Source organism: Molothrus aeneus, chromosome 19 (genome assembly GCF_037042795.1).
Source record: "Molothrus aeneus isolate 106 chromosome 19, BPBGC_Maene_1.0, whole genome shotgun sequence".
Taxonomy (NCBI): Eukaryota; Metazoa; Chordata; class Aves; order Passeriformes; family Icteridae; genus Molothrus; species Molothrus aeneus.
Window position 1 is genome coordinate 10058973 of NC_089664.1, and position 19054 is coordinate 10078026.

At 43.4% G+C, this 19054-nt stretch overlaps 1 protein-coding gene across 2 annotated transcripts in view; it reads left to right on the forward strand.

The window, feature by feature from the left end:
- RABGAP1 (RAB GTPase activating protein 1) overlaps window positions 1-19054 on the forward strand; it is a 60848-nt gene that overhangs the window by 38175 nt on the left and 3619 nt on the right. For both annotated transcript variants that reach the window (XM_066563207.1, XM_066563208.1), the window contains 10 exons: window positions 5168-5281; window positions 6001-6075; window positions 8245-8370; window positions 9346-9489; window positions 11046-11087; window positions 11412-11540; window positions 14141-14233; window positions 15190-15300; window positions 17980-18084; window positions 18551-18634. In XM_066563207.1, the coding sequence (XP_066419304.1) occupies window positions 5168-5281; window positions 6001-6075; window positions 8245-8370; window positions 9346-9489; window positions 11046-11087; window positions 11412-11540; window positions 14141-14233; window positions 15190-15300; window positions 17980-18084; window positions 18551-18634 (1023 nt within the window). The remainder of the gene's footprint in view (window positions 1-5167; window positions 5282-6000; window positions 6076-8244; window positions 8371-9345; window positions 9490-11045; window positions 11088-11411; window positions 11541-14140; window positions 14234-15189; window positions 15301-17979; window positions 18085-18550; window positions 18635-19054) is intronic.

The following is a 19054-nucleotide window of genomic DNA, read 5'->3' on the forward strand; positions in this document are numbered from 1 at the left end:
CCTGGTAGGAAGAACTATGGGGAAACCTGCACCAAAGCAGGTTAGAAAAGCAGACAGGTGAATCGGAGGCAGGCTGACCCTCGAGACTGATTCTGGTTTAGTTCTGACACAGTGGGGACGGTCTGGGGGGTTCCTCGATGCTCCTTGGCTCTGCTGGTTCTGCTCTGCCTCACACTGGGGAAGGGTGTTCTCATGCACAAGGCAGCTGAGGGAGAGTTATGCTGAATTACCTGATTTGTGCCAACTCAGAACTGTTGTTGAAGTACAGGGGAGAGGGGTCCTTCCACCCCATGGTTTTAATAGACATTTCTGTAGCTGATTTTTCAACTAAGACTAATAATAAGAAAAACTACAGTTGAGCCAAAAATGACAAATGTTACTGACTTAAAATAATACTTGCATATTTTTAATTATTAAATGGAATTAGATAAATCGGAAGCATGTAAATATCTGATTCTAAATCTTTGCATAATTATTTCCAAGAGGTAATTTTGCTAAGAGCTATTAAAACTCCAGGAAATGTATTATTCCCTTTTGAGATGTTGTGTACCCCAGCTGTGTCATACATCTCTTGGCTTGTTTCCTTTTTGGTGTAGATGTACATACATATAAATATTTGTGTGCTGTGCAGTTGTACAGTCACTGCCATGCTAAATTGATTGCTTTCCAATGAGTATATCTGTGTGTTTTACATGTGTGTGTATGTGTCCCCAAACAAGCAGTTTAACAGGGCAGTGGTTGTACACTCACAGAGTTTAGGGCTTTGTACAATATGTAATTTTAAGAATGTCGATGTGGTTCTTAGCGGATTTTATAAACACTTTTCTGAATCTGTTATCAGCACTTCCCATCCTACCAGAAACTGCACATTTTTCAGTGATTGTTCCACTGGTTACATTTTTGTCTGCCATTTGTTCTGGATTGATGTAATCTTGATACTACTAAAATTTCAAGGGCTGTTGACGCATTTCACATAGCCTGGGATTGCCTGTTCTCCAAATATATGGATCATGCATCAACAGTACTAAGTAGCCTTACTGTTTTGCCTAAAAGCCTAGCTAATTTATTTAATATTCTCTCTTTAAAGAGAGGTCTCTGGAAGGGGTGGCAGATTTTAGGATGCTCCTTCTCTTTAAAGGGAAATCGGAATTGACTAGCAGTACTCGTTGATCAGTGATATTATTGTAGCCAAAGGATGCATGGGTGGTTTAATAGGAAGTTTTTGCTTCAAGTTTCTTGATGAAATGTAGTGTTCTACAGAGCTGTGTGAAGAGTGTAGTTTTTTATTCTGAAATGCACTTGTACACTTTATTTGAAAGGTCTGAATGGATCATAAATACATTTAAGAAATAAATGATAATGTCACATGTTTTCACGGCTTGTCTTGGATGACTTTTCTGTTCCTGTGCTGCTAAAGGTGTGGTCCTTGGCACTGGGTGGGGCTTTCCCCCTTATCTGCATTGCTCTAAATAGCCTTGGAGGGAGTGCAGGGCAGGAGAAGCCTCCAGCCTGCTTGGTGCTTGTGCTTTATCCATACATGCTGCAGGGCACTGGAGGCAAACTCCTCGCTTTGATTTTCCTGTGGGAAACTTGAGCCCTAAAAGGAAACGAACAGAGCGAAAGGGCTGGATATCACAAGGGATTCACTTTTATTTTTAGAATTGCACTATATTGCCATATTTGGCCTGAAACTATGGTGTATCAATGCACTATTGTATCCAATTGCAGTGTCTAACCAGTCCAAATTTGTCTAAATTATTCAGGTTTTTTCTACAAATACTTTTTATCTGTGAATGTTCTGGGCAAGTGCTGACTCCAGGTAACACCTTCTGCAGGCAGCATTCCTTGTGGGAAGTTAACAAGTACATTACTCTGAAACTGTGGTTTGTGTCACTTCCTTGAGGTCTCAGTAACAGGTGTAATTCCTCCTACCAAAACCTTCTCCAGTGGTTTGGACAAAAACAAATGCAGGAAGTGCACTCTGTGTAAAAATGAATGTAAATATTGCTTAATAAAAGTAATTCTGGGAATGCCATCAGCCTGCAAAATAGACCCGGTGGCACAGGATCCTGCTAACACTGAAAATAGCTGTCAAAGGATCATTTAATGTATTTGAATGTACTTAAAATGTACAGATCTGCTCAAAATAACTTATGCCCATCGTGTAATATTACCCCTGCTGCTGCCCATGAAAGCTGCACAGAATTTTGGCTCTCTCTGCGTGTTGGATCTGCTGGAATCTGTCCCTGGCTTGGTGCACTCCAGGGTGGCTTGTCCATGCCTTGCAGCAACACACCACGTGCTGCTCCCACCCTGGCAGAGCAAGGAAAATTCCAGCGGTGGCCTGAGACTCCAGACCCTTCCCACAGTAATCTCTGACCATGTGGCAGAATTCCTGCAGTCACTGGGACCCTCCTAAGGAGTAACTGGAATGTGGAAATGATGTGGCAAGAGTGAGAGTCAGGCACAGCTTGGGCTGGTGGTGGGTGTGTCAGATAACTCAGCAGTGAGCAAAATTCCACAGTTGGAATCATTCTGGGGGCAGGGGGAACCTAAAGTTTGGTCCCCTTGAAAGTCTCCATTTTGGTGGTGGTTCTGAAGGCAGCCTGGGTCCAGGTCAGGGCTGTTTTATACCCCAGGGGATCTTCTCCAGGAGCCTGGAGCTGATCTTTGGGTGATGAGCCATTTCCAGCAGGCAGCTTCCTCCATTCTCTGGGGGTTTCTTGTTTCATTTTTTTCATCACAAATCTCGTCCTTTAGCAATTCTTTGCTGCAGCTTCTTCATCCTCTTGGGTTTCTGTAGTGGATTAGGAGGAATAAACGTGAGCTGCTGAAAACTGCAAGTAGATCAGTCCCAGGAAGAGGGAACTCCAGCTTTTCCATGTCTTTAATTGTGCCTTAAGCTACAGAAAAAGCTTCTAAAGTAACACAGTCTCAGTCTGAATATGTTGATCAAGGCTATAACTGCATGACATGGTTTGCAGATCCTAGGATGCTCCCTGCAAGATCATGAAAATGCATGGAAAATATCTTTTAAATATATCAGGTTTAAGAGATGGGAACCAATATGCTTTTATATGCAGCCTGACAGGATAAATGGGCTTTTCCCAGCTGGACTGCATCCTGGTTTCCATAATTATTCACGTAGTTTCTGTTTAAATCAACTGGAGAGGAAGGTTTCAATATAAGTCCCTTAATATTTTAAAGTGCATAAAAGAGGGGAGGAAGGGCATATCCTGAGTCTGAGCATCTACATTTTCCTGCTTTCCTTCAGAGCAGCAAACTGTTGTGAGAATTTTAATCTTCACTACACTTGCCTCAGTTCTCATGGCTGGTTTCCACTCTGTTTTCTTTATTACTTTCTTTTTCTTCCTGTCATTCTTAGCTTTCTATTTTTCAATCCCAGTTTGTGAAGGGTGTGGGTTCAGAAGGGTTTCCTTCAGTTCCCAGTCCCCTGAAAGCATGAGAAATTGCCCATTGAGCCAATTCTCACAGCAAGGTATAAAAATAGGAGTAAAGAAAAGGTTACATAATGCTTGGATTGCAGCAGTTTGTACTAATGGGGAGATTTCAAAGCCATGGTTTGAAAAACATTTTTTAAACCTTATCATTTCCGTTGATTTTTCTCTTCCCAAGCTGTGTTTCAGCTGCAGGAACTCACGTTGGATTGCTTGAGGAATTGTGCTGAGGCACAGGAGTCAAGAGCTGAGCAAGTCACGCAAAGCCAGAGGGGCCACTAATTAGTTCTCTTTAGCCATAATGAGTGATTCCTTTGAGAATCCTCTCTTAAGAGTTTCCAACCAGATGCTTTTGTCTCTGCTGTTAAATAAGTGGATTAGAAGGCAAGTGGGTTTGAGATTATTTTGCCATTGCAGCAGGTGACTCTCAGGAAAGGCGCTTGTGTAGGACCACAGATGCTGCTGGCAGTGGCCAGACCCTGTGCTCCTGGGAGTACTTCACTGGAATTCAGTCTTGCAAACTTGTAAGAAACTAAAAATTATCACTGAGTCTGCATTCACACGTTTAAAACTTGCAGAACAGTTTCTGAGCTTGGTCTTTCCCTGCTTGCAAACAGCCAGCCATTAGCATAATTGTCTTTGACTTAAAAGGTGTTTATTTATATGAAATTTATTGAGCATTGGATTTTGTTTGTTTCTAATTTCCTTATAATGAGATAGACCTCTTTACCAGTTAATTATTATCAAATTGGAATGCTGAACAGTACTTTTGATATAATTTCCAAAACAATCTGCTCTTGATTCTAATAGCAGCATAATGCTTGCTTTCCTAATGAAATGTCTGTGTTAAGCCCCAGAGAGGAGCATTAACCTTGGATTAAAATCAGACGAGAAATGAAGCACACTGAAAATGAAGCACACTGTGGTAATTTTGTTGTTGTTGTTGTTTGAAAAATAATTTTGTGAAGAAAAAGAATGACAAGCTGTATTGAATGTTCCTTACACTGATTACATCGTGTGCTTTTTTACCATCTTTTACTTCTAACCTTTCTCCATTTGCCAAACAGAAACATGGGTTTTTTGGATAGATCAAACCCCTTTTTTTTTTACTGTTCAGCTTTCCAAATGTCCAAGGCATCTGAAACTGATGGTGTCAGGGTGATGTAGGGAACAAAGTTCCATCTTCCTCATGCTGAAATCCCAGCTCGTGCAGAACCTGTCCCTACATTCCCTCGTGTTTTCCTGTGTGACACTCCCCAGGGCTCATACTCATCTGTTTTCTCTAATTGAGTTCTGGGGGGATGAGGAGTGGTTCCTCAAGCTGAACCTCAGGGACAGCATTTTGGACAGCTGCTGCTTACTCCTGCAGTTGTGAGATCCCAGGAGTGTGCCTGGGCCGTGCTGGCATCCAGGAATCTCTGAGGGATGGCTGCATCTGCACTGCCCTGGCCTGGAGCACAAATGAGGGGTGTGTGTGTGTATGTGAGCTCCTTCTGCCACTCTCTGACCTCCCCAGATGTGCTGAGGTACCCAAATCTATCCCAGCTGTGATCTGCAGCTGCCAGCTCTGCTGGGGTACGCTGGGTCTTGTTAAATTTAGAGCAGTGCACAGAAGCCAGTGCTAATCTCCCAAGTCTCAATCCTAGCATATTGTAATTCATGTTCTTTTGATGTGTGTTAATTTGCATGCTATTTTCTTTTTCTGATAGGAGTCTCCACAAGACAGTGCCATCACCCGAGACATCAATCGAACGTTCCCTGCTCATGACTATTTTAAAGACACTGGGGGAGATGGCCAGGACTCCCTGTACAAGATATGCAAGGTATTCTTTCAGTTCTTCTGGGCTGGTTTGGTAACTTGGATGCAGCATCACCAGCAGTGTGACTGCTGGCTGAGAAGAAGAAGGGGATGTGTTGGCATTGTCTGTCATGCAGACAGCCTCTGGCACAGGCTCGGGCTCCTCGCCATGGCAGCTGCTGGACTGAGTCTGGTTATTCACACAGGGCTCCTAAAGCCCTCCCATATTTCTCTGCACTGAAGTGTTTGGTGCAAAGACTTCACATCATTCCTGACCTGTCAGCCTGGATCAAGCTGGACGGATTATGTGACTGGAGATGACTGTGTACCTCCATAGAGGTTATAAAGCCATGGGCAGGCACTGAAGCTGATTATTAAAAGGAGGAAATAAGCAAAAATGGTCAGCTCAGTGTATTCAGGTATCTCAGCTGGAATGGTTTAAGCTTCCAGCACTTTCTTTTGAATTCCTAGGGCTTCTCCCTCTTCCTAATATCCCTGTGGGACCTATTTAGAGATAAAAGCACTCAGATAAGTGCTTGCAGCAACGTTGGTGCATTACTGGAAGCAGCCACTGCCTCTGTATATCTGAGTTTGGTTGTCATACAGATTTTCCCTTTGTTGGAATGACAATGGCTGCACTCCATCCATGGGAGTTGTATGGAGCTGTGTTCAATGCATTGCTCTGTTTCATTTGTGTTTGCTATCTTGAGACACGTACCAGTAAAGTCTTGATTCCTCTTTCAGGCCTACTCTGTGTATGATGAGGAGATTGGCTACTGCCAAGGCCAGTCCTTCCTGGCTGCTGTGCTGCTGTTGCATGTAAGTGCTGCCTTTACCCTCAGCTGCTTTAGAATTAAGGATAAATGCTGCTCCACTTGTCTAGAACAGATTCTGAGCTGATGGGGTTGCAGGGCACCTGTCCACCTCTATGTTGGTCAGTAATGAAGTGATTTTAGACAGGGAGGAGTACATTGTTTGAGACTTGCTGTGGTGTTTGTAAGGACTCAGTGTTCGTGCCCTTGTGTTCCTGTACTGGACCCCTTCCATCCAGCCTTGCACTCATGAGCAGTAGTAGGCATGGAATTTGTGTATAAGACAACACTGTAAATGTTTTTGTTGCAGGGTTTCAAGGTCACATTTTAGCTTTTTATAAGATGTTTCTATTGGAATCAGTCAGAAATACAGATGGTGTTTGCCTTGTCCTGTATACACAGAGGAGGATTTAGGACATTGAAGGGATGTCAGTTCTTTGGGTCTCAGTGCAGGCTGTGCTGCCTGTGGGCTCTTGTCCTGGAGGTCTTTGTGCTTCTTGGCTTGAGAGGTTAGGGAAGGATACAATAATACCTTCATATTTTTAAAAGAAACTGTATTATGCTTTTTTAAACTTAATTGCTGTTGATAAAAGTGATCTCATCAGTGTAATATCCTTTAATTGCTGGTGTGTTCAGAAGCTAGAGAGAGATTTATGGTTCTCAGGAGCAAAAGTTTTAGATTCACTCACGCTTGGGAAATACAAGAGCATTACAAATCTGTATTTGTGTATTTATAGACTGTTCTGTTTCAGAGTAACGTCTGCTTTTTGTCAGTGTTTCTGTTGCAAGGGTAGTTGGAACTGCAGAGTTCCTGAGCCCAGCAGTGCTTTGAGGTTTCTTTTCCCCAGCTGTTGCTGCCATCGAGGGCTGAGCATGAAGAGTTCTCTGCAGTTTTTGGTGGAAGAGGAAGTCTGGCCTTCAGGGGAGGATTTTCCATACTGTTGTAAAGTCAGGGGAAGATACAGAGGAGATTGTAAACTCCATTCTTGTGAAACAAAAGCCAAGTGATTAATGATAACAACCTTTCAGTTCTTTGTAACTGTAATCTGAAATATTTCCTAGATGGGCAATTAATTCTTTATTTCCTCACTGAATGAGATAGGGAAGGGCAGCTCTTCCTGCTATGAGAACTGAACACTTTCACTGGAACAGATGTGCTTGCTTGTAGATCCTCATTGTCATGGGTCCCTTGCCTTAGAGAGATTCACTCTCATGACTGAGCCCTGTGTTATTCATTCCAGAGTTCTCTCTTTAACAGTGCTTGTGGCTTCTGGGAATAATGTATACATGTAAGGAAAAGCTAAATTTCAAATAAGTTTCTTTTCTTTTCAAAGATTCTCTTTGAAGTCAGCCTTTGGAGTGTGGCTGCTAGGGAAAATAAATAATAAAAACAAATGTTGCAGAAAAGGAAATTAAGTTTCTGCGAGTCCTTCACTACCAGTTTGGAATGTTTCAGCAAAGTTTTCTGTTTTAATAAACTCCATCTGCAGATTAATAATAGAATACTTGAGATGGATGTTCTGTTCTTTATAGAAAGCAGCAATTGACCTGAAGTCAGACTTTTCTACAGAAATATTAAAACTGAATTTTAAGAGCAGGGAAAAATGTCAAAACACTGATGAGCTTTGAGTTTTCCTTCAGTTTTTGGCAGAAAAGGGAGATTGAACCTTCCCAAACTGGTTGTGAGGTGTGGAACTTCTGTTAGCAATTACTGGTCTCTCTTAATCATGTAATCTAATAAACATCAAATATAATAATGTCATTGAAAAAGGGAAATATATATAGTTAAGAATAAGGGAAAGATCAAAGATTTTGTTTAACATCCTTCAGTAATACTGTTTCTGCCTTTTTTACGTGGGTGACAAAGGGTTAGGCTGCTCAAAATCTGTAAGATTCAGATTCTGAGGAGTTCTGGAGCAAAGACACAGGGGAACTGCTTTGGTCTTCATGGAAGATGTATTTTTAGTTGAGTGATTGAGAGGTGGTTTATTCCTCTGAAATGCCATTTGCAACAGTAAACCTCATTTGGAGTGATAATACTCTTGTTTGCATTTAAACTGGATAAAAAAGTAGTGGCAATTCAGCCTTTCACTCGGAGGGAGGAGGGAGGTTCAGGCAGATGACCTGATGTAAAGGTTTTAATGCTGGCTGCTAAATCCACTTTGCTTTCTCACAGATGCCTGAGGAGCAAGCTTTCAGTGTTCTGGTCAAAATCATGTTTGATTATGGACTCAGGGAACTTTTCAAACAGAACTTTGAAGATTTGCACTGCAAGTTCTATCAGCTGGAGCGCCTCATGCAGGTGGGGGCTCACCTGGGGGCTCACAGACCCGAGCATGCAGTTCAGCCCTGGCTGTTCCTGTGGCATGAATGGTGTTTGTGAGCTGTGAGCAAGGGTGAGTGGTGTTTGTGAGCTGTGAGCAAGGGTGAGTGGTGTTTGTGAGCTGTGAGTAAGCTGTGAGGAAGGGTGAATGGTGTTTGTGAGCTGTGAGGAAGGGTGAATGGTGTTTGTGAGCTGTGAGTAAGGGTGAATGGTGTTTGTGAGCTGTGAGTAAGCTGTGAGGAAGGGTGAATGGTGTTTGTGAGCTGTGAGTAAGCTGTGAGGAGAGTGAATGGTGTTTGTGAGCTGTGAGTAAGGTGAATGGTGTTTGTGAGCTGTGAGCAAGGGTGAGTGGTGTTTGTGAGCTGTGAGTAAGGTGAATGGTGTTTGTGAGCTGTGAGTAGGCTGTGAGGAGAGTGCATGGTGTTTGTGAGCTGTGAGCAAGGGTGAATGGTGTTTGTGAGCTGTGAGTAGGCTGTGAGGAGAGTGCATGGTGTTTGTGAGCTGTGAGCAAGGGTGCATGGTGTTTGTGAGCTGTGAGCAAGGGTGCATGGTGTTTGTGAGCTGTGAGTAGGCTGTGAGGAGAGTGCATGGTGTTTGTGAGCTGTGAGCAAGGGTGGAGAACGAGGACCATGCCCGGTGTTGTAGCAGGGCTCTCAGGAGCAGGGTGGTGCTGCTGAAGGCAGATGTTCCTGACAGCTGGAGTGGCTCTGGTCTCAGCACAGCCTCTGCTGGGCCCTGCTGAGGCAGATCCCAGGCTCCTGCTGGGCATCCAGCCCAGGACAGGCCTTTGGCATCCTTAGGAGGCCCCCAGGCCTGTTCCTGTCACACCTGGTGGATGCAGGACCCTGCACTGCTGGTCACTCTACCCAGCTTCCTTCTGTAGCTTGGGGCTTCAGCTGCAGTTCCAAAATAGCCTCAATTAACTTTCAGTGCTTCTGTGTGTTTTACTTTTAGGAATACATTCCTGATCTGTATAACCACTTTCTGGACATCAGCCTTGAAGCACACATGTATGCTTCCCAGTGGTTCCTGACCCTGTTCACTGCAAAATTCCCTCTCTACATGGTCTTCCATATTATTGACTTACTCCTATGTGAGGTATGTGTTATAACTGGAGACTTGCACAGCTCCCAGCTTTTGACAGTTTGTCACTATCTTGGTTCATGTCCTTGTTACTATCTGTTCTCTCAGAGCAAGGCGTGTGATATTTTTATGTGGAAGTGTTCCATTTCTGCAATGATAAAGATTCTCAGCATTTTAAGGAAAAAATTAAGAATCAATAGCTGTATAAAAGGTTATAATCTCCTATTCCCTATGGCACTGGTGAATCTATGTGAGAAGACTCTGTTCAGCCTGATGAGAGCTGATTTACAGATATGTGGGCTCCTCTCTTCTGAAGTCATGTAATACACAATGATGACTTTTTATTTTCCTATCATATTATTGCATGGAGGCCATTGTGTATAAAATGGCCCAGCTGACTCTCATGCTGGTAATCTTTAACAAGCTTGAAGCTGTTTCTCCTGGAAAACTTGAAGTCTCTCTATATTTCACAACTTATAGAGTAAAATTCTTTGTATTGAGACATTGTCTGTAATCCTGTATGGAGCAGTGCATGTAGTGGTGTGTGGGTAAGCAGTGTAATTACAGTCAGCAGTTATTGCCATCAGTGAACAAATCCCATTTTGTACTGAAGCATCCTCGAGTTATTTAATGATTTGCTGTGTAACTTCATGCATCCATTCTTCTTGGATCTGCACTTGTTCCTGTGAAGTGGCTGATTTCCTGCCTTTCCTTTACTGAAGGCTTTCAGCATTCACAAACCTCCTGGTCAATGTTTTTGCCCTTTCCCTGTGTCTGCTGCTTGCTTTGTCCATGTGCCAGTGGAATAGAAAGCAGCAGATGGTATGGAGAAAATCAATTCTGTTTGTTTAGAAACACATTTTCATTTCATAAACAGTAAATGGGCTCATAGAGAAGTTTTAAGGGGTTTTTCATCATTTTAAAGTAATGGTGAAAGAATAACTTGGTGGGAAGAAGAAAAAAGGGATCTTGAAATAAGATGAGCAATGTGTCATGGTTATGAGTGGGACCCCTGAAGAAGGTGTGAGCTACTCCTGAGTACAGAACTGTGTGTATTTAATTTAATTGGACAGTAAGAATAGAACTCTTCTAAGGAGTAGAGGCAGAATAGGTGCTGTGGGACTCTGTCCTAAAGTGAGTCACTTTCCTTATCATTGCATGAATTATCCCAGTTTGTGAAGACCAGAATATAATACATTGGTGTATAAATTACTGCATTTGAATCAGTGATTTTAGAAGTTGCTGTATGAAAATTAAATTATCTTGAACTGACCAACCACTCATTAAGAAATGAAATAAAGTGCACAACAGAATTTTAGAGTTTCAGACTGCTAAGGAGGCAGTAAAGCCAGTGTTGATTGTTTTGCTCTCTATAATGACTCTCTGGTAAAGATATTTTGAAAGTTGTTTGCAAAGTTGTTCTTGTGCCTTTGATTTATATAGCACCTGGTTACACATGTATCCTGGTTCTCCTTTTCACAGACAAACAACAAACCCCACCAAATAAATTCCTATCCAACTTTGTAAATACTAAGAAATTAAATTATTTTGTCATTATTTTTTCTTTCCAGGGAATAAGTGTTATCTTCAACGTTGCACTGGGACTGTTAAAAGTGAGTATACAATGTTACACTGTGGTTTGTGCATCTTCATGCACCATACTAAAATTAAGATGCCTGTTACAAAAATATGTTGTTTTTTGTGAAGCTAACAACTGCCTGTGGCACACGTGCTGTAATCTGGCATGTCCTGTGCAGCACAGTGCTTTTTTTGGGGGGTGGAATAGAAGGCTGCAGAAATAGAAACAAACACTCTGCTGAAGGTTAAGGAGCAGCAGTGTTACTGCAGCTTTCCAAAGCTGTTGTGGCTTTATTGTTTTTGGGATTCAATAACTGTAAAAAATTGGCTTTTCCTGGTGTTTCTTCCCTTGTCTCCAGACTACCAAGGACGATTTGCTGCTGACTGACTTTGAGGGGGCTCTGAAGTTCTTCCGAGTGCAGCTGCCCAAGCGGTACCGCTCCGAGGAGAACGCCAAGAAGCTGATGGAGCTGGCCTGCAACATGAAGGTGAGCTGGGAGGGGCTGCTGCAGCCCACCTGGGAGCAGCTCCTGCCTCCAGCTCCAAGGGCAAATCCAGGTTAATTGGCTGTGATCATGGAGATCAGTTTTGAGCCAAATGCACTGACATGGTTCAAAGTGTCCTTTTTCCTTAAATTCCCTAGAGGAATTCTCTGCAGTGTCAGTGTGGAGGTACACAGCTTCCCTGGTGTGTTAACATTCCAGGCATTTTGTGATCCAGGTGTAGTAGCAGTGTGGATACCAGTATTCTGCACAGAATTCAAGCTCATCTTCTGTGGAACTAATGTAGAAATTACACAATAATCAAGAATAAAGCTATTTTATCTCTCTAATCATTTAGCATTAGCAACAGATTAAATGTTCCACATGCATCTGGTTCACATCATCCTAATGAGTGCATTTGCCTTTTATGTTTCCAAATGACAACTTGTTCCTCTTCCCAGTGTTCCCAGTGCTGTGTGGAGTGGCACAGGCAGGCTCTGAGTGGACCTGGCAAGGCTGCCCGTGGTGTCCTGGGGTGCTTTGGGGCATTAAAGGGGAGGTTGTGGAGGAAGCACTGCTGGGCTCGGCTCAGAACACTTCTGTATCACCTCCTTGATGGGAGTGCTGCACATAATTGCTTTCCTTGACCTAAAGTACAAGTCCTTTGCTGTCAGTAGAAATCTCCAGCTCTGTATTTGGAAGTGTTTCTTTGAGCAGAAAAGGGCCTGATATCAAAATAAATAATGTATAGGAAGAGAGAAGTAGCCTGGCTAAGGCATTGTGATTAGAACAGCATTCTGCTGGAAAGGAGGTCAGGAAGTCATCAGCTGGAGACAGCACCAGATTCTTCAAGTCACTCCTCAGGGCTGCCATCAAGTCATAGAATCACAGAATGGTTTGGGCTGGAAGGGACCTTAAAGCCCATCTCATTCCACCCCTGCCATGGGCAGGAACACCTTCCACTATCCCAGGCTGCTCCAAGCCTCATCCAGCCTGGCCTTGGGCACTGCCAGGGGTGGGGAGTTCACCTCTCTGGGCAACAGATGTTAGCAGAGCTGCTGCTGCTGCCTGCTGAAAAAATGTGGTGGGACATCAGTGTTCATTTCTGCAAACCCAGAATCCTTGCTGACTTCCCCAGGCCTCCCGTGCCCAGAATTTATGACAATGACAAATCTGCTCAAGTTCACCTAAAAAAGGCAAAACTGGCTTAATGCACTTGAAAAGTAGAAGATGAAAATACAGTGGTAGTGGTGTGCCTGCCTTCCTTTCCTCTGGCAGGGTGGATGCCTCATTTGTCTAGGATCTAACTTTACATTGTTGGAGGTTTGGGGTGTGAAACCCCCAAATTTGGGCAGTTTGAGCAGGGGCAGAGCAGTGAAATAATCTCCTCAAGTTACAGGCTCCATTGTCAGTGAAGGGTTAATTCTCTAGGTGGGTGTCTGGGGTGCAGGAGTACCTCCTGCGGTTGTGGTGTGGTTGGACCGACCCCAGGTAATGGTTGGCATCTCCGCAGAAACGTTCCCCCAGTGCAGAGAGGCGTTTCGGGTCTGCTCTCACTAGAGGGAGCTTGGCCACCGCGTTCTGCAGCTCCTGCCAGGAAGGTTGTTAGTGAGGAAAGCAGACTGCAGGGAAACCAAACACGTTTTCCATTCTGCCTGTCATTTATGCATGTAAAATTCAACCTGTTTCTCAGAAAGGGGAAATCCTAGCTATCGCTTTTAAATATATTTGGTTTACTGAGATAAGAATATATGTTTGGGGTGCAACTTTAGTGCTAGAGATTTTATTTAGATGCATAATGTCTTGCTTGTGAAATGCTCACAGTGATCTTGGTGTGGTGTTGCTAAACCATTCCGGCACAGGTGACACCAGGAAAATGCTGGTCAGGATCTGTTACAGCTTCCCTTGTGTTCCCTGTCCCTGCAGCACTTGAACTCTGGGCACAGAATACTGAATTCAGCACCACCTTTCTGTCCCTTCTCACAGAAGGGGAGTCTGGGGGCCTGTGAGAGGTCTTTGCTGGGGCTGTGTGGGTCAGAGCAGGGACACAGCACTTGTGCTCTGAGGTGCTGCTGCTTGCCCAGACACCTCGGCACCTCGGGCAGGGGCTGTTTTCTGCTGGGCTTGAGTGACACTGGCAGAAATGTCAGCTGAGCCTGCACTTGCCCTTTCAGCATTTACAGTCTCATGTAAAGTAAACCAAATGCTTCTGTGGGATGGTAAATGTTACAGCTGAGAAAGCAGCTGAAGAAGGCTCAGCATCAGGCCAGTCCCAAAATGAACCACGTCTCTTGGGGTTCTGTTGTGCTGAAGCTCTGCAGTGTGTGGAGCACCAGGGAGCTGTGCAGCACCAACGGGGAGCTCGGGCAGGATGCTCTGGGTACCTTTTGAAACTTTCCCTGCATCCCACAGGAAGAGGCTGTTGTCATCCTATTGAGTGGAACTGTTTTTGACCACACCTGAGGGTCTGGCCTCAGAACTGGGTGAAGCCATGAGCTGTGCTTTGTGGGAGGAAGGAGTTCCCTGAAGCTTGTTCCATAACCCCGTGTGTGTTGTGTTCTTTTATCAATGCTCTGGGCAGGAACTAATGGGCTGCTTTCATTTAGATTAGCCAGAAGAAACTGAAGAAATATGAAAAGGAATATCATACCATGAGAGAGCAGCAGGCTCAACAGGAGGATCCTATAGAAAGATTTGAGGTAATGCTTTACCTTCTCCAGTCTGGTTTAACAAACAGGAAGTTGCTACTTTTGACTCTTTTTTTGAGCTGGTTTTGTTTTGTGACCAATTTGGATGCAACAGGGGAATCAGCTCCATGAACGTGAAGGGAATGTCTCTCTATTGGCAATGCTGATCAGGATGGGGTTGTTGTGAGCCCAGCTGTGCAAGAAAAGGAATAGTAAGAATTTTTATTTGGGCTTATAGAACTGGTTCAGTAGAGCCTGTTTAACGTGCTGATTGCACCACAAGCCATGAACAGAAAGGAAATGCCTGACTGATTCTAACTCTGCCTTCCATGTTTATACTCCCCCTTTTACTCCTCTTCCTAATTTCAAATGATATATACTGCAGTGAGCTTATAATTTTATAAATAGTTTATTTATCAAATAAATGTAATACAGGGATAAATTACACATCTCAAGTTATGCATGCATACACATACCACAATAATACACACAGAGACATAGATACAATAAAATCATGTATTTTAATCAGAGAAGTAAACTTTCTTTAGTATCCATCTGTGTGCTGGGAGTCGTAACAGGAGAGAGAAAATAGAGTATTTTTTCCAGGATTCTCCTCCCTTACCTGTTCCTAGCATGCAAGTTTAATTTTGAACCAAGAAAAGCAGTACTTGTAGGAAACTCTTGGCAAGGTATTGATGGCACAATGATACCCCTACTATTGCAGGCTTCAAAAACATTTCTGTAGCTCAACAAGCAATGGCTGAGCAGAGTTATTTATACCTGGTGTCTCCTCAGGGCTAATGCTGTATTTATTTCACATTTGCACTATGGCTGTAGTTTTGTCCCGGGGAATTTCATGCAGGCAGAGCTGTCTTTGCAGACTGGAGGTGCATCAGTGTGTGGGCACAGGGGCTGTGTGTGACACTCCCCGGCAGCCCCTGTCCCTGACAGCCCCTCTGTGTCCCCAGCGCGAGAACCGGCGCCTGCAGGAGGCCAACATGAGACTGGAGCAGGAGAACGACGACCTGGCCCACGAGCTGGTCACCAGCAAGATTGCACTGAGGAAGGACTTGGACAATGTAAGTCATGTCCTGGGCTGTCCAGGGCAGACAAGGCCTAACTCCTTGTTCCTTCTCTCCCTGGAGAGGAGAGACATGGAGGACTTCTTGTGTGGGGGACAGGAGTCCTTGCTCCACATCCCTATTGCACCCTGCAATGTGTAGGCCTGTGACAGAGGTCCATGGGAAACAGGAGTGCTGGCTGAAATACTCATTATTCTAAAAGCATTCGGAGTGGCTGCAGGGAAAGAAGAGCCTGTACTTGAGTAGTTGCTTTCTTTTCTCTAAGGAAGTCTGGCAGGAGCTGTGGCAAGTCTTTAAGCATCACAGAAATCATAACATGGATGCTAGCTTGTGTTTTCCTGGGATTTTTATGAATACCATTTCACAGCAGACAGGCTTTGCAAAGTGCCTGATAAACTTGAAAGTCTGAGTCTGTCTGGCTCTGCATGGATCAGAATCAGCTTCTCAGGTACCTCAGGCAACTCTGAAAATGTTGTTGTGGTTTCCATTTGGCTTGTTGGAATCTGCCTGTGTGAACTCCTCATCCTGGGCTGTTTCCAGATCAGTAGAGCTCTCAGGAGGAAGATTCAGGTTTGCTTTATGTTACAGCAGTTTTTTTTTCAGCTTGCTGTCCCACTCCCTTCTTTACATATTCAATTGTGGGAGATTTTATTAGTGTATGCTTTTTCTTTTTTTCCAGGACATGCAGAGACAGAAAGGTATTGGCATTTCTAGCACAGGGGAGGCTACACCACATTTAGTCTGTCTGCTTGGGGAGGTGAGGGGAAGAATTCAAGTGCTCATGTTTTGCCATTCTTGTTGTGTACCAAGATAAGTGCATTTCTGAAATCTCAAAGGAAAATGGCTTCTGAAAGTTGCCCAGTGCAGGAGCTGACAGGCTTTCAAACATTTCATTGGATCAGCCTCAAACAACTTAAGGTTTCCCACGATCTCCTGGAAACTTGCTCTTGGAAAACTATTCCTAGTAAATGTTGATGCCACTGGGTGAATGTTGCTTTAATGAAGTTTGGTTCAGGACTTTTGGGTTTATTACATCTCTTGTTCTTAGGTGTTAAAATGGGGATCATAGAAGAAGGTTCTAGAAGCAGGGTTTCCCCACACATTCACTTCCTCTTACCTGGGCTTTTTCCCTTCATTAGGGAAGCTTCCAGAAGCTTCACACTGGTGATAGCCCAGCAGTGGCACTCAGGAGGTGGATTCCAGCAAAAATTGTCTTGAAGAAGCTTTTTCTATCAGTTTTTAACTGTTGTTTGTGGCTGCTTGAGCCTGTATGAGACATGGCTATATTTTTACATTGTTTTTTTTTTTTTTAATGGAGAACTGGGAGAGGAACAAAATGAGGCAAAATTGATATGCTTAATTTGATATATAATAGTCTTGTACTCAAAGATGGCAAATGATGTTGGCAGCATTTGGGTTATCCCCTGGGAGGAGATAGGTAGGTTTGATCCTACTTCAGGACTTGATTAATTCTTCTAATTGGACCCTGAAGTGATAAGTTTCATTCTGCCAGCCTGAGGTCCTGAAAGGAAAGTAGCAAAGGACATTGTTTAACACACCTTTTCTGATACCTACATGGCATGTCTGAAATCTGCAACCCAAAAGATCAAAACAAAGCATTTGGAAATACAAGAATTTCCTTAATATCCTTTCACTAGGCCAGAAAATAGGCTTCGTTTTCTACTGTTGTTGGGCTCCTACATCCCAGTGTTCTTTAACTTTCAAACAGCTGAAACCCCATCTGTAATGAAAAGATGTTCTCTTTGCCTTTGCCACCTGTTTTAAAGGATCAGCAGGACTTTAAGGGACTAAAATTCACTTTTTTTCTTCCTTTGAAGGGAATTGGTACAGCTACTTTCTGAAGATTTTATATATCAGTTGAGTTATTGATCTATTTTTATGTAGAATCCATACACCTATTGGGAAGTGCTGGGTTGTGTGTATGAGACAGGAAAAGATGTCTTAACTTTGCAGAGTTTTAGTGGTTTATAAAGAGCTTGAAATTTTTCAACAATATATTTTTATGCTTTAAAAACTGCAGTAAAAAGGGGTTGTTGGTTTCTGGTGGGACATTTCTTTCCCTTAAGGAGGAAGGAGAGAGGGGCCTGACTTATGTTTGTTTTGGTAGCTCTGTTTTTTCATGCAGTATTTTCTGGGATGGTATTACATCCATTAAGATGTTTCATAGAGTTCTGGGGGCTTTTTAAGTGTTCTAGAGGCATTTTTCATTAATTCTGTTTTCATTGCAAGGTTGAATGTTTGCAAATTAAACTTAGGTCTGAGCTGGTTATAGTCTTTTATTGTGAGCTGTTCTGTGCCTTTGGTTGTCTTCAGAATGTATTGGTCAACTTCCAGACTGGACAAGAAAATGAAACTTATTTCTGGTATTGGATTTCTTTGGAGCAATCCCTACTCCAGTTTTGCTAGAATCAATCACTGAATTCAAGAGGCATTTTAGAGGCCTGGAGTATAGTGGTACATGCCATTAATTTTGATGTTTTGCTGCTTTGCTATTGCAGATGGGAAGTTTTAGAAAATAATTTTCAGAATAAAGTTTTATTGTTTTTAAAAGCAGTGAACCAAACCTTAATAAGACCGGAATGGCTGCACTCTTGGCTCTGTCCTGGTGGAGGCACAGCAGGGAAGCCTCTGCTCAGGCTCCACTCTGTGTTTCAGGCAGAGGAGAAGGCAGATGCCCTCAATAAGGAGCTGCTAATGACCAAACAGAAGCTGATTGATGCAGAAGAAGAAAAGAGGCGCCTGGAGGAAGAATCTGCCCAGGTTGGGGCATTTTTGTCATTCTCGCTGTTCTCTACAGTACAGAAATGATAAAAATAAAAAGTGACGAGTGTGGGAAGGGCTTAATGTTCTAAGTCATGTTTGTCCCTCCTCTGTGGTGTAAAGGACGTCAGCAGAGCAAAATTTGCATTTTCCTGCCAGGTGCTTCATAGGGTGGGGAATTTTTAACTTGAAATCACAGTGTCACAGTCTGTGCCAGATGCTGCACAGAGAGGCAGTGCAGGACTTCAGCACTTTTTGAATCCCTCCTTTCCTTGGCTAGCCCACTGCTCTGTCAGTGATGGCCACCAAAGTCTGCCTTTGCCCTGCCTGCATGGAGCTGAGCTGCACTCTGGGTCCCTGGGTAGAGCACAGCAGTGAGGTTAAGGAGAAGGAAGAAATAGCACCTGGGTATTTTTCAGACTACACCTATATAAACCCTTTATTTTCTTTTTGTTCCCCCCTACAGCTGAAGGAAATGTGTCGTAGGGAACTAGATAAGGCAGAGTCAGAGATCAAAAAGAACAGCTCTATTATTGGTGACTACAAACAGGTAAGTACAACTTCATGAGGATGTGGTTTGTTATCTAAGTACAAGACTTTTGGGTATTTTAGGAGATTTCTGGAAGTCAGTGTTATCTGTGCCATGCATTTGAGGACACAATTTAGCTGTTCTAAATGGAAAGGCTGTGGCTGGTTTTGCATTTTCTTTGGCTGAGATCCTGAAGTGGTCAGTCCTGTTTGCCCCTGATGTGGGGATTTGTAGATCAGCAGTCACCACAGCCTCAGTTACAGACAAACCTTGTTCAGATGGGCTCTCGGATATCAAAGGTTCACTTCGTGCCAAGAAAAGCTTCTCTCTCATCTTTGCTTTGTCAATCAAATGCACCTCAGAAATAAAAAAAAAGATGCCTTTTTCCTTTCAAGGCTTTGCTTTGGCATTCAAGCTCCTGATCAGAAGGTATCAAGGGAG